This window comes from Chelmon rostratus, chromosome 14, assembly GCF_017976325.1.
Source record: "Chelmon rostratus isolate fCheRos1 chromosome 14, fCheRos1.pri, whole genome shotgun sequence".
Taxonomy (NCBI): domain Eukaryota; kingdom Metazoa; phylum Chordata; class Actinopteri; order Chaetodontiformes; family Chaetodontidae; genus Chelmon; species Chelmon rostratus.
The window spans coordinates 13,879,796-13,895,061 of record NC_055671.1 but is presented as its reverse complement, the minus strand read 5'-3'; the positions used below and the strand labels follow the sequence as shown (position 1 = coordinate 13,895,061).

Here is a 15,266-nt window from a genome sequence, read left to right as displayed (position 1 = left end):
CATAGTTTGAGGCTTTCAGCAACACTCTCATGCTGCCCAGAAGTCTCCACTCTCATATTCACAAACACATAAAACACTCACAAACTCGTAGACGGATGCATTTTCATTTGAAAGCTCTTTCTTTCCCCTTATTTTGAGCAATGTTGTGCTAGTGGACCTTCACCGTGGTGGTGATCAATGATGGAATTGTTCAGTTTTGGAATAAAGCTTTATTCTGTCCTCTTTCAAGGAGGGTTGAATGATGTGACAGTGTATGTACACTGTGAGGCCATGACAATTTGTAGTAGTAAGTAGGACTGCTTTATGGAAATATTCAATTTACAGGATTTATTAGAGTAAATACATAGATTTTTTTTAGGTATTTAATTCATTAGATTAGCCAAGAGCAGACATTTAAATCTAATTGTTTATGTTTTAAATAAATTTCCAGACAGTATACTATATCAATACAAAATGACACATAAAGTGACCATATTAATTGTGATGTATCCTCTACACATAGGAGTGGCAAAACTCCATTCAGAAGAACGCCGGACTGGCTTTCATTGAGCTCATCAACGAGGGAAGGTAATCCATCACACAGACTGATTATCACCCCACATAATTCCCCCTGATTCACACTTTAACTTCAACAGCGTTATCAGCGTTAAACAACTAATGGCTATGACAGAGCCCTAATGAGAACCTTGCCAGGATAAGTGCATGGTGCCATGTGTGTTCAGTAGGAAGTCGGATCATTAAAGTGCAATTAAGTTTACATTTAATTTGGGCCGGTCTATTTCCAGTGACTGTGATCCTGTTTATTTACTCCAAGCCGTTTATTGCAGTATTAGTACAAAACTTAATTAAAGCACAATGCAAAAAAGAAGAGGATGCCATGCAATGCTACTTTTTAAACACGTTGTTTACTTAAATATATATAAGCTTCAGCAGCAAAGCATGGACCAGATTTATTGATTTAATTTAGTAAAGGCTGCTGTATTGAAGAGAACCTGCTGACATTCCCTCTCATGGAGAATTAGATTTTTCATAAGTGGAAGTGTGGCTGATGGTTGTCGCTCTTTCTCACCTCCTCATGTTTCTTGCTCCTCCACCAGACTTCTGTGCCACGCCATGAAGGATCATATTGTGCGCGTTGCCAACGAAGCAGAGTTCATTCTGAACAGACAGAGGGCGGAGGATGTTCACAAACACGCTGAATTTGAGGTAAACGCCCAGAGCAGCGCCGCTGTTAGCCACGTAAGCGGGGAAAAGCTGATGCTCAGTGTCGTTACCCATTACCATCATCAAATACCTGAATTTTTTTGTGAGTTACTACACCCAATTAGTACATTACTGATTTTCAACACATTTTTATGTTCTCATGCATAATTGTTGCAGGATGACACTGCTGAGTACATCTTGCTAATAACAAGACAGAACAAATAATCCATAATTTGTGTTCTATCATTTCAGTCAGTCAGTTTATGAATGCTTGACCCTTTAAATGTTAAAGTAAAAAAAAAAACAACTCTAAATTATGGCCCTGGTGTTCTGATAGAAATGTAGCACAAAACATACTGGATTTTTGACATCAGTTAGTTAATTTGATAATAATAAATCATCCAGTCTAGATTTTTAACATATACTATCACAAACTAACATGGCTGATAAGGAATCATTTTTTAAAGATATTTACTGAGGAGACATTTCACACAGTTGAAACCTGAACTCATCACTGCTCTCTGGTGGAAAAACTATGAGCTGAGGACTATTCCTAAATGACCTCAAGCAAATCTTTTCTGGACTGAAATTTTTTGTTCTGTTGGCGAACACATATACCAGAGGTGAAAAGCAGCTATGAAGCTACTGTTACAGTTACAGATTATAAATACTAAATGTCATCAACAAATAATGTATGATTCATTAGGATAGATGAAGGCAAAGTTATATGTTCTTTATCCCCAGACAGTGTACAAAATACAACAGCAGTATATAAAGTCATTAAAATTAGCTCCACTTTTACCAGCTGCAACATTAAAGTGATGCACACATGAATGCCTGAGTAATTATAGTCCAGTATTATAAGAAACATTATTCTGAAATGGGCCCTTCTGCATAACGAGTTGATGCTAATACTTTTGTACTTTTATTTTTGAAGGCAGGACTATTTTTTGCACCATTAGCCAATACCAATATTACCCCCAGTAAATTAATATAAACTGTAATATCCGCTCAGCTGATTTATCGGCCTAGCTCTAGTCTGCAGGCTTTGCTAATGTGTGACTGCACAAGTGGATAACAGTCTTCTATACCATATATATTTGAACAGCCTCCTCTAAAAAACTAAATGGCGTAGCATGTTTTTTAATCGGAATGCTTTATATTTATACAAATCAAAAAAACATCCTCATCTCTTTGGTTTCTTACTGGTTCTGGTGTTTAACTCTTCACCTCCCACTTTCCTGCAGTCCAACTGTGCCCAGTACGCTGCGGACCGGAGAGAGGAGGAGAAAATGTGTGATCACCTCATCAGTGCAGCAAAGCACAGAGATCATGTGACTGCTAACCAGCTGAAACAGAAGATCCTCAACATCCTGACCAATAAGCACGGAGCGTGGGGGACAATGTCACAGAGGTGAGCTAAAGACGCCGTGTCAGATTCTACCCTGGGACGCTTTTAGATTAAGCAGGATGTCATTCGACTGCAGGCGCTGGTTGAGTGCTCAGATGCAACACTTCTGGCATATGATGATAAAATGGCATCAGTGTATGCAGTGATTATTAAGTCAGCAACATCCATTATGTTTGGATCGCTATAAGACATTAGCATTGTGTATTTTATTTACTTCTTATTGTGTAAATCTCCACATGACAGACTTTTTTCATATTATGGACATAATCAGAGCTGAAATATAGAACAAGAAAAACCAACCAACACATTTATGAAAGATAACTTGGTCAGCAGAAAGCAGGATTCATTAAGCAGCGGAGTCTTATTTTAACATGAATTATTGCACATCAGCTAACAGCACACACACACAGCTGAATCCTAACATCATCTCCCCATTCAGCACTCTGACACACACACATTAAATCAATGATTGCTTGTTATCCAGATATGCCTCCAGGCTGACAGCTGCTCTGATTTAATCTGAGCACATGTGACACACAACATCTGAAGCCCGTCTTCCTTGTGTCACTGCTGATGATGTAAATTGTATACCGGAACCTTCATGCCATTAATAAACACCTTTTGCACTCAGATGAAAAAATGATTAATGAATTAAGAGCAACACCTTTGTCTCCCCCTTCTGGAAGTGAGAGTAATTACACAAACACTGTCAACATGCTTTTGAACACACTCCAGCTCTTGGTTGCATCTTAAGTGCCTTTCGATGATATTTCTAACATTTGTTCACATTAGTATAATGCTTGTTGTCAGTCACACTCTTCTGACTAACTGTTTAATTTTCATTTGTTTTCTTCTGAAAACCCCTGGGCTCTTAAGGGTCCATAAGTACAATTTAATGTTTTTTTTCTCTCAGTTTAAAGCCAGTTATTGGTGTTTGCAGAGTTGGAAAGGTTTGCCAAACTCACTCCTTTGGTCAGATACTGCCCTTCATCCCTCTTGAATGTAGGAAAGTAGTTTAGAACGTTTCTGGCATGAATGTCACCTGTAAAACTCAGCTTCTACTCCAACTTTAACATTATTGTTCCTGAAGAAAAAGTCCCAAAACTTACACCTTGTTTGCCTCCCACCACTAAAACGACTCCTCTTTGCCCCTCCCATTTTATGTCTCCAGCCAGTTACATGACTTCTGGCGTCTAGACTACTGGGAGGACGACCTAAGGAGGAGACGGAGATTCGTGCGAAACGCGTTTGGGTCCACTCACGCTGACGTGTCACTCAAAGCTCTGGAGGACTACGGTCAGTGATGTGCACCAGTGTAAACCTGTTGTACATGATCAATACCTGCTCTTTGCCCTTTTTCATCCACACAACTCTCACGTGCACACTTAAAAACACTAAAACAGGTACAGAAGAGGAGGAGGAGGGGCTTAAGTCAAAGAAGAATTTCCGCAGCCAATCGGTGGTCACCCAGAACCCGGAAGCGGAGTTAATGCTGGAGGGTGATGATGACGCTGTCAGCCTTCTGCAGGAGAAAGAGATTGATAACCTTGCAGGTAAGACTCACACACACACACACACACACACACACACACACACACACACACTGTGCTACAGTGCGACTGAACAGTAAACTGTCTATGACTCTTGTTTTTAGTACGTTTCCGTCCAAGACTTTTTACCTCCAAAGGCAAGTTGGACATTTGAAAGTTTTGCAGCTACACTAACCATCCGGCTGATTTATCTGACTCAAGACGATGACATGATAATCTACTAAAAACTGATATTGATGTAAATCACATCTAATTTAATCCAATGGTTCCTCTCTGATTTATACACCTTACATTGGAGTAGAAGAAGCAAATAAATGATCAATCTGAACTAACCTGAAATGATTCTATTACAGTACGTGTGCCAGTTAATTACCTGTTGTGTGTGATAGTTTCTGATTCTGTATCATGAGCCTCAGTCAGTGCTATTAAAATCTACCAGGCCCCGTGGTTCTGAGTACTCCAGCTCAGTTGGTCGCTCCGGTGGTGGTGGCTCGAGGCACTCTGTCCATCACTACTACTGAAATCTACTTTGAGGTGGATGAAGAGGATCCTACGTTCAAGAACACTGATGCTAAAGTAAGGCTGTCTTTCTTTATTATCGCTCAGCACAGGCAAAAAAGATTTAGATCACATGCTTTACTTCTGACTTATTGATCCAAACAGTTTGGGATTGTTTTGTACATGTAAGTCCTTCTTTATGTTGAAATGTTCTTCTCAACAGGTACTGGCCTACTCAGAGGGTCTCCACGGCAAATGGATGTTCAGTGAGATCAGAGCCGTGTTCTCCAGACGCTACCTGCTGCAGAATACCGGACTAGAGGTCTTCATGGCCAACAGAAGTAAGTCTGCAGATTTCTCCAACATACTCACATTTATTGGTTTCTCAGCACTGCATGCATATATACCACAAAAATACCCCATATGCAGCATCTTTTTTTCTTTTTAAAGTTGAAGTTCAACACTTAATGACTTTATTAATGTTTTTTTTTGCAAAAAAAATGAGTAAAGCCATTTTTCACCACTATACAGTGTCTATAGATGTTTTTTTTGCCAGCTCAGTGTTTGTCATGGTAAGTGACAGACTTATATATTATATGCTGACTAAATCTTGTCTCTTCCTCTCTCCAGCGTCCGTGATGTTTAACTTTCCTGACCAGGCCACGGTCAAACGGGTGGTCTACAGTCTCCCACGGGTGGGAGTGGGAACGAGCTACGGCCTGCCACAGGCCAGGTAGGTGCAGCATTTAGTGAGCTGGTCCTCCTCTGTTCTGCGATAGAAAGGGATCATTAACTGATGTGATAGAAAGGATCTGCTTTAATATGTGTGTGTGTGTTTGTGTGTGTGCGCGTGTGTGTGTGTGTCTATCCCAGGCGAATTTCCCTGGCCACCCCTCGTCAGCTCTTCAAGTCATCCAACATGACTCAGCGCTGGCAGAGGAGAGAGATCTCCAACTTTGAGTACCTCATGTTCCTTAACACTATTGCAGGTGAAGTTCACTTTCAGTTGCATTTCATGAGCTCTTTTATAAGTCTGTTTTTATGGATCTCAGCCTCTAAATAATATATTAACCAGCCAGCAGTCAAACACAGCCATGTCGAATGTAGTCTTGTTTGTTGTTAGACCATACAATTGAATACTTCCTGTTTCCTTCATTTTCTGTCTTTCTGCTCTGTGATATTGACATTTTCTACCTTATTTGCTGTGAAGATGTGAACGTTTTACTTATGTGACCTCATTTGGTTGCTCTGACAGTTCCAATTGTGCTGTGTTGTTCAGAAATAACTGTAGAGAATGCCAGACATTGCAGACTCGCCGCTTTTCTTCTTTTTTCTTTCTCTCCATGTGCGTAAGTAAAGAAGCCAACGTATAAAAAGACTTTATTGAAGAGACCAGATAAAAAACCTGGAAGATGTATATAACAAAAAGCTGCGTCAGCTGCTGTACCAGCTCAGCAGCATTTCGCATAATAAAAGTGTGACCTGTAAATACATAGACATACAAAAATATATGAATAAATGCAGCTGCAATGACAATAGACAATGTACAGTGTAATATCAATTACTATTTTATTGCATTCATAAGTTCTTCCTGTACTAGAAAAATATCTAAACAATACAAGAAGTCATAAATATTTACCTATATATACTGTATGTGTAATAAAAATGCAGAATCTAGATAAATGTCAGCCAGTGACAATTGCTTTAAAGGCCTTGACATATGCTGGCATGCAGCATTTGGTCGACATCTTGTGCTTTTACGCCTCTCTCTGTTGGGGGGTGTTTTATCACACTAACATACAACCTCGCTTGGTGCAGTCGTAATCCCAAGATGGCTTAATCTTTGTTCGCATCAGGTTGGTAGTCTCGTTAATTAAACACCTGAGCATGAGCCTGATTTATTAGCCGTGAAGGTAGCTGATAATGTAAAAAGCAATATAGTTATGCGCTGTTATGCCGTGTAAACATGCTGTGTGCTCATAATGGACCTGCGATAGCAAGACTAACACAAAGACAGACTGACACTAAAGCATGTCGTCGCAGCATAGAAACGCCTCATCTTTTTGTTCTGCAGGGAGAACCTACAATGATTTGAACCAGTACCCTATCTTCCCCTGGGTCTTGACCAACTATGATTCAGAGGAGCTCGATCTCACTCTACCTGGAAACTTCAGAGACCTCTCCAAGGTTAGACAAGCAACATTTTACGCCCTATTTCCAATGAATTGAATGCATGCTACTGAGAAGATGCCACAAACCCATTTGAATGGTAAAATACAGGTCAAGCAGTACCACTCACATGCTGTGGAAAGGCTTAGCAGGAATGCGGAGAAATGCGTCTCTTGTAATCGCTTACTCAAGACGCTTATTTCTCTCTGGTGTCCTCCAGCCAATCGGCGCACTGAATCCCAAGCGGGCGGCTTTTTACGCGGAGCGCTACGAGACGTGGGACGACGACGGCTCGCCTCCTCACCACTACACAACCCTGTACTCCACAGCTCATTCAACACTGATGTGGATGCTCAGAATAGTGAGTACCTGCCTTACACGCTAGGAAACTTTAACCTTCAGCAGCTGTTTGAACACACACCTGAGACCAGAGGCTTCTTTTGAAACGCATTCGTCTGTTCTTGTGCCCATAGGAGCCCTTCACCACATTTTTCCTCAACGCTAACGACAACAAGTTTGACCACCCAGAGAGGGCCTTCTCTGGCATCGGCTGCTCGTGGAGGAACTGCCAGAGGGACACAGCTGATGTCAAGGTAGCTAAAATCAGCACGATATCAGTAACTGTCCTCCACAGCCCTGGAAGCATTAAGTAAAGCTGAAAGTATTGTAAGTCCTGGAGGGAATGATTAAAAAGAGGAGTAATAATTTTGTTCCTATAAACACCATGTGTCCGTCATTTCCATTAGGAGCTGATCCCAGAGTTCTACTACTTGCCTGAGATGTTCGTCAATAGTAACGAGTACGAGCTCGGCGTGCGCGACGACGGCGTCCCTGTGTGTGACGTGGAGCTTCCTGCCTGGGCCAAGAAACCCGAAGACTTTGTCCGCATTAACCGGATGGTGAGAGAGACATTCAGGCTTTTCCTGAATCTAAAAAAGACACTGAACACACCCTTGACTCTCTCTCTCTTTCGTCCTCTCTCTGCACCTGTCGACCAGGCGCTGGAGAGCGAGTTCGTGTCATGCCAGCTTCACCAGTGGATCGATCTAATATTTGGCTACAAGCAGCGAGGGCCAGAAGCAGTCCGAGCTCTCAACGTCTTCAACTTCCTGTCCTACGAGGGAGCAGTCAGCCTGGACAATCTAGACGCTGCGCAACGCGAGGTCGGTTTCCGTACAACACATCACTGCACTTTGTTGTTGTTATTGATTATTTCAGTGCATAAATCTTCCCTTCACTTTTTTCTTTAATCCCTTTTTCTTTCTGTGATTAATGTTTTATTTTCTTGGTATTTAAACATAATTGTACAGGAGTTGGGATCAAGTTGACATAGTCATTTTATTTTCACACACAGAACGTACTTCACTGCTCGCACATTGCATTCAGTGCTTTCTTTGAAATTGCGCGGTAGCATCAGACTTAATGTTCAAAGCTCTGAGATAAAGAGTCACTAATTGAATTCAAAACACAACCCTGTTTCCAAAAAAGTTGGTACTCTCTCAGAATATCATGATTTGCAAAGCATCTAAACCCTACGTTTTATTGAAAATAGGGCAAAGACAAAATATCAAATGTTGAAACTGAAAGATTTCATTGTTTTAGAAAATTATATCATTTAGAATTTAATGCCAGCAACACGTTTCAAAAAGGTTGGAACAACAAAAGACTGTGAAATGCTAAAAGAAAACAGCAGGCGGAACATCTCACAGTTAATTAGGTTAACTGGCAAGATGTTAGCAACATGATGGTATGGAGGGACATTAGTGCACATGGGTCACTCTGCACATTTGTCAAGGCATCATTAATGCTGAACCATTTAAACAGGTGTTGGAGCAACATATGCTGCAAGTAGACGTCTTTTTCAGGAAAGGCCTTGCTTATTTCAGCAAGACGACGCTAAACCACATTCTGCACGTATTCCAACAGCAGGCCTCCATAGTAACAGGGTCTGGCTGCTAGACTGACCTGCCTGCAGTCCAGACAGCATTTTGAAACATAAAATACTACATCAAGCAAGAAAAACAACAGAACATTCCACTTTTCCACTTTCAAGATTACAGCGGTTGGTCTCCTCAGTTCCCAAAGGCTGACAGAGTGTTGTTAAAAGAAGAAGTGATGCAGCAGAGCAGTAAACATCACCCATGTCCAACTTTTTTGGAAACAGTGTAGTACATAGAGTGCATGCATGTGATTCAAGAAGCACTAACAAAAGACAAACATGCATATTTAGGAAGTAAAGAAAAGAAAGTAAAGGAGAAGTTTTAGGGAGGCATGTTTCTGAAAAGCATGTAACCGTCCTGTTCCTCTCTTATGTCATCGCTGTCTCTCCGCCTCCAGGTGATCGAGACCCAGATTCAAGCATGCGGTCAGGTCCCTTCCCAGCTATTGATCGAGCCACACCCACCTCGCTCCTCTGCCATGCACCTGGTGAGAATACCTCAACAGCATTAGTTTCACAGCACTGTTTTCTGTATATGCATTCAAAGAATACAGTAAGTGTGCTATACTCACACATTGGACCTCAGCTGCAGACTGACAAAAAATATATAAATATCCATGTTTATGCTTCTGCCAGAGCAGGAGAGTGTCTCCCAAGGCTGAAGGGTGCTGATGCATGATGATGATCTACATTGTGTGCTTTCATTTTTCACATTCTGAACACATTTCAGCCCTACGCACTAATTAATTTTGGTTCCCATATCCTCTGATATGAGTAGCTTCATTACCAAGGTGTATGGATTTGTGAGGTTTTATTACACACAAAGTGTGTGTAATGGTGTTTTTTTCAAAGGAAGCTCTGCTCTGGTTTTAGTCTCTTTGTCCTCCCTGCTACCCTCAGCAGCACGAGGCCTGTGTCTCCACATCAGAGCCATCCATTTCCACCCAAACCTGTCAGTCCTGAACCCCAACCAGCCTCTCCTCGGCCTAGAGCCACCCTCAGTGTGTGTACCTGCTCTGACCCTGTGCTCCCACTAATATACCTTTTCCCTTCCCTCCCTCTGTCCCATCTGTTCTGTCTCCATTCCCCCGGCCCCTCCTCTCCCCCCCGACCTTCCTCCTCCTCCTCCTCCTCCTCTCTCTCTCTGTCTGTCTCACCAGTGTTTCCTTCCCCAGAGCCCTCTGATGTTTAAGGATCAGATGCAGCAGGATGTCATCATGGTGCTCAAGTTCCCCTCCAACTCCCCCGTCACTCACGTCGCAGCCAACACGCTCCCCCACCTCAGCATACCAGCAGCCGTCACCGTCACATGTAGCCGGCTGTTTGCCGTCAACCGCTGGCACAACACTGTCGGTGAGTAAGTGTGTGTTGAAGGGAATCAGTGTGTTTAAGGGGTGTGTGATAGTTGGATACTGTTATTGTCAGATTTCTACGTGGATTCAAATGACTCTGCATCTATTTTAGTCGTAATACTAATATTCATCTAAACATAGACATTAAAATCCTGAATCCTCAGATTTTAGCCCCTTGACGCCTGAATTTATTTAGAATTATATTATTATTATTATTATATTCTTTGTGTTTTTGCTTTCAAATTGATCCTAAATTAAGAGGAGTTTGTTAATTTTTCTGTAGCACATACAATAGATATAAATTTAGGTATGACGCAAATTAGCGACAACAGGCGTTAATGCTTGCGTTTAAGCATTAACGCCTGTTGTCGCTAATTTGCATAAAAGTACATTTTTTCAAAATTCAGAAAAGCCACAAAATTGGCTTCCAACCATTACATTGTAACACAACAGATGTAGTTTTCACTTTGACCGGTCCGACGAGAAACCAGTGCTTGCAAAAGGTTCCTAGGTGTGTGTTGAATATGCACAAACCGGCATTAAAGGAATGCATGTGCGATTTGGCTGCAATGTGGATTAAAGCAGTATGATGCGAATTTGCAACAATCGATGTTAAGGGGTTAAAGTGACACCACTATGAAGAAAGGAGCACATTACATTAGCTTAAGAGTACACAGTATTTTTTTTTAGCTACCATCTGTGTGTTTGTAGACACATTCTACTGAATATACTCTATAACTAGCAACAATACTTTCCAAGCTTTACACCACAGGTTTGCCTCTTTAGGAGACCATGTGACTAGACTTTTGAGCATCTTTCTGCACATGCACGATTTGTCAAGGAATCGATTAATCAAGCAACACAAACTTTATTGGCAACAATCTTGATAATTAGTCACAGAGGTTGTGCATCGGCGGAAAAAAGGCCAAACAGTCGCTGACTGCAGCTTCTCAAATGTGAAGATTTGCCCATTTTCTCTTTTTACGAATTGAATAACTTGTAATTGGCATTTTCCACAATTTTCTGATGTTTTAGAGCTACATGATTAAACAATTAATTAAAAATAAACGGATTCCATGTAGCCATGGAATTAAGATCAACTTATGGAAGCTTATGAACTCAGTGAGATGTTAGTTCCTTTCAGTGGTAGTGACTAAGCCTGTTGCTCTTGGTTTTGTTGCATTGCATTATATCAGTGTTTACTCTTATTTTGTCCACATATTTTGACATAGAAGTATTTGTTAATTAAAGTCTCAATTAACCTCATAAATGCCCTCATTAGCACAGCAGGCTAGGTGTAATTAATCATGGTAATGAGATTATGGAGGGCTACAATGATTGCCACATCAGGCGCTGATGTTTTTAACATAAGCCTGCGTCAGAGCTTCCATGAGGAGAGCGCTCAACCAGGATGAGTACATGTGAGGTGGCATGTTAGCATTCATCCCGCAGTGTGCTATGATGTGTGCATGTACGGGTGCGTGTCTACGGCTGTTTGTAATGTTTGATCCTTGAACCCCTCAGGCCTCCGCGGAGCTCCAGGATACTCCCTGGAGCAGGCTCATCATCTACCCATTGAGATGGACCCTCTCATAGGTCAGTGCACGCAGATCCTCACTTCAGATAACACTGGACATGTGAGCATGAATGTGTGAGATAATGAGAGCAGCCAGGCCACTGCTGAGACTGAGGTCATACCACACGATACAGCTGGGGATTTCTCCGCATGTATGACTGCTGGCTGCAAAATCGGACGATGCTTGACCTGATTGTGGGATCAGGAGAGGTTCACTGAGTAGTTTGTTAACCACGTTGCATGCGTATGCCCTCATTAACCTTTCAACCTCCCTCCCACGTAGCAAACAACTCAGGCGTGAACAAGCGTCAGATCACTGACCTGGTGGACCAGAGCATCCAAATCAACACACACTGTTTTGTGGTTACTGCCGACAACCGCTACATCCTGGTCTGCGGCTTCTGGGACAAGAGCTTCCGTGTTTACTCCACTGAAACTGGTGGGTTTCGTATTATTTATAAGACATGTTGAATGTCAAGTACAGATGAAATTTACTCTCAACTATGATTTTTTTCTGTGCTTCTTAAAGCTGCAGTTTGTGATTGTGTCTGCTTTACATATGGATCATACAAACTCATGCATTTGGATTTGTTTTTGATTTGGAAAGCCCAGCACATAGCTGTATTTATCCACAGCCTGTAAAAGTATGAGCAGAGGGCACACACCGACTTATCCGTCCTCCTCCATCCTCTCCACAGGAAAGCTGACCCAGATAGTTTTTGGCCACTGGGATGTCGTGACGTGTCTGGCCAGGTCAGAGTCCTACATCGGAGGAGACTGCTACATCGTGTCGGGCTCCAGAGATGCCACTCTTCTTCTGTGGTACTGGAGTGGAAGACACCACATTATCGGGGACAACCCAAACAACAGTGAGTGGAAACAGCATGTGTGGATGTTTGCCGGTGTCTGTGTTCCTGGTTCAGGGAACACCACAGGAGTGGGACGTCACAAAGCGGAGGTTCATTCATTTTTTTATATGTGTTTTCTCCTCCAGGTGACTACCCTGCACCCAGGGCAGTACTGACAGGACATGACCACGAGGTGGTGTGTGTGTCTGTCTGTGCAGAGCTGGGGTTGGTTATCAGTGGAGCTAAAGGTTTGTGGGTCTTCATATCTCTCCATCATATATCTGAGCCCTTTGCTCAGGACATTTCACGTAAACTGTAGACAGTAGATATAATAAGCTACTGTCCTTTGCTGTGAAACATTTCTACACACGATCGGATAAACATGCTGGACTGTCACTGCTTCAGCAATTCAAACTGCAAAATCATGTAGACTGTACTGGAAATGTCAAAGCTATATGTTTGATTGTTATTTTTGTTTTAAACAAATACATCTTGCTTTGCTCTTGCTTTTCAGAGGGCCCATGCCTGGTCCACACTATCACAGGGGACCTGCTCAGGGCCCTGGAGGGGCCAGAGCTGTGTCAGCGGCCCCGCCTCATCTCGGTGTCCAGCGAGGGCCACTGCATCATCTACTACGAGAGGGGCCGCTTCTGCAACTTCAGCATTAATGGGAAACTGCTGGCACAAATGGAGGTCAACGACTCCACACGGGTGAGGCTGTCAGAGTTAATACTGCTTATGTAAACATACTGTAATATTCCTTTTGGTGTAAACTGATGCATGAATGCTCTCATTATTTACTCGTAAACAATGCAGTGTGCTCTTGTGCAGCACTCAGGAGAGCTTGAGCCCTCTCTTTCTTACCTCTCTTTCTGCTCTCCTCCTCTCCCCAGGCGATCCTGTTGAGTAGCGACGGACAGAACTTGGTGACGGGAGGTGATAACGGGGTTGTGGAGGTGTGGCAGGCGTGCGACTTCAAACAGCTTTACATCTACCCAGGCTGTGACGCAGGCATCCGAGCCATGGACCTCTCACATGACCAGAGGTAAAACGGACAGATGCTGACGTGCGAGCCAAATTCAGGGCTGTGCTTTTCTTAGGGACTACTGAAACTGGGTCACCTCAAATGATCAGTGATGGGGCAGTCATTTTTCCCAAACCTCAGAATGATGTCCCAGGCCCAGGGAAATACACAGTGATTGATGCACTGCAGCTCTAAAGAAGGTATCTTATGTGTATAGTTTGACCTACAGATGTGTGTGCTCTGCCCTCAGGACTCTGATCACTGGCATGGCGTCCGGCAGCATTGTGGCGTTCAACATAGACTTCAACCGCTGGCACTACGAACACCAGAACAGGTACTGAGGTGGACAGCATGAGGAAGAAGAGGATGGCGAGAGGAGGGAAGAACAAGGGGGAGAGGAAGTGATGCATTCTGCTGTGTATCTGCAGCCCGCGGGGGAAACTACAGGTACCGAGGGGAAGGAAAAACAAGTACCGGACCTTAGGCTCTATTCCCTTGTGAAGTTTACTTGATTTGAGGATGCGGCAGCGCTGGTGGAAGCAACTTCCTCTGTGCACACGTGTGCGTACACACGTGTGTAACCACGGACACATAACACACTGGAGATACACACCAAAACCTGCTAATAAAATAGACAGACTGCAAGTCAAAGAGCAAGTCAAGCGGACCTTGTAGAGGTCGATCATACCCGTACCACTCACAGGACTGGTTGCAGTTGCCGTTCCTGGTACGCTTAATGCTTCACAGACAAAGAACCTAAGTTTTGTTTTCCCTTATATCTTTCTTCTTTATCAGTTTTGATCTCTGCTTTTCGTTTGACGGGAGTACAGTCTGGAAATTATTTTGGGTGGACTATAAATTAAGACTCCTTCAATGTGTCTAAACTGATAAGAAATGGTCAGAAATGAACCAGCCCCACCCACTGTTCAAAAACCGGTGCTATTGGCTCGATCTTAAATTCACCCTTGAAAAAAAATGCCTGGGGTTATGATTTTATTTGGTTTTATCTGGTTTTCTTTTATTTTATAATGTTTTTTTTCCCTTTTACCTGCAGCAGGGTTAAATCTGATTTTTATGTAAATAAGGCTCTGCTTCCGTCAGAGTCGACACGTGTTCTTTCACTACACAAACTGCGCTTATCACCTTTAATTTATTAATGACTTGCTGTATGTAAAATATTGTGTAATAATTATAATAATGTTGACAAGACTGATGGTAATAACGGCGGTGTCAAGGATGGTGATAATTTTGCCGGAGATGGTAACGATGAAGAGATCTTGCCAGTGCCACCAAGGATGACAACCACAAGACTGACATGATTTCCTTTGTATATTTGGTGATTGTTTTGTCAAATATGTACATATAGTCTTGGTTCAGGCTTGGTGGGAGACTTAATCAGCTGAATAAGACTGAAAGCGCAAAGGAAACCTTCACTTACCCACATTTGTTGATTATTTAAAAAAAAGAGAATCAAATCAATGTAAAAGTTTGTTTTGTATTTGCACTTTGCACCAATCACATATCATTATTTATTAGCTTGGTTCTTTCTGGTCGGCTGCCATTTTGTTTAGGTCCATTTTCCCTACGGGATTATTTGTGCATTGATGTTTGTATTTAAAACGTTGAGCTCATGTGTGATTATTAGGTTTTACAACCTCACAGTTGTAAGCAATATCATGATTCTGTAGCTGATAGA

The 15,266-nt window shown here is 42.3% G+C and overlaps 1 protein-coding gene across 2 annotated transcripts in view; it reads left to right on the top strand.

Annotated features, from left to right (window-relative positions):
• Nucleotides 1-14,819, top strand: part of nbeaa (neurobeachin a) — a 92,563-nt gene extending 77,744 nt beyond the window's left edge. The window contains exons 39-61 of one of the 2 annotated variants that reach the window (XM_041951652.1): nucleotides 503-567; nucleotides 1,098-1,206; nucleotides 2,451-2,617; nucleotides 3,786-3,910; nucleotides 4,018-4,167; nucleotides 4,604-4,740; nucleotides 4,853-5,003; nucleotides 5,293-5,395; nucleotides 5,536-5,651; nucleotides 6,737-6,849; nucleotides 7,052-7,192; nucleotides 7,305-7,424; nucleotides 7,578-7,730; nucleotides 7,830-7,994; nucleotides 9,169-9,258; nucleotides 9,931-10,123; nucleotides 11,647-11,718; nucleotides 11,982-12,137; nucleotides 12,397-12,567; nucleotides 12,693-12,794; nucleotides 13,061-13,257; nucleotides 13,440-13,591; nucleotides 13,821-14,819. In XM_041951652.1, the coding sequence (XP_041807586.1) occupies nucleotides 503-567; nucleotides 1,098-1,206; nucleotides 2,451-2,617; nucleotides 3,786-3,910; nucleotides 4,018-4,167; nucleotides 4,604-4,740; nucleotides 4,853-5,003; nucleotides 5,293-5,395; nucleotides 5,536-5,651; nucleotides 6,737-6,849; nucleotides 7,052-7,192; nucleotides 7,305-7,424; nucleotides 7,578-7,730; nucleotides 7,830-7,994; nucleotides 9,169-9,258; nucleotides 9,931-10,123; nucleotides 11,647-11,718; nucleotides 11,982-12,137; nucleotides 12,397-12,567; nucleotides 12,693-12,794; nucleotides 13,061-13,257; nucleotides 13,440-13,591; nucleotides 13,821-13,911 (3,039 nt within the window). In that variant the 3' untranslated portion in view covers nucleotides 13,912-14,819. The remainder of the gene's footprint in view (nucleotides 1-502; nucleotides 568-1,097; nucleotides 1,207-2,450; nucleotides 2,618-3,785; nucleotides 3,911-4,017; nucleotides 4,168-4,603; nucleotides 4,741-4,852; nucleotides 5,004-5,292; nucleotides 5,396-5,535; nucleotides 5,652-6,736; nucleotides 6,850-7,051; nucleotides 7,193-7,304; nucleotides 7,425-7,577; nucleotides 7,731-7,829; nucleotides 7,995-9,168; nucleotides 9,259-9,930; nucleotides 10,124-11,646; nucleotides 11,719-11,981; nucleotides 12,138-12,396; nucleotides 12,568-12,692; nucleotides 12,795-13,060; nucleotides 13,258-13,439; nucleotides 13,592-13,820) is intronic. The other variant, XM_041951653.1, reaches the window with a different exon arrangement.
• The last annotated feature ends 447 nt before the right edge of the window (nucleotides 14,820-15,266 follow it).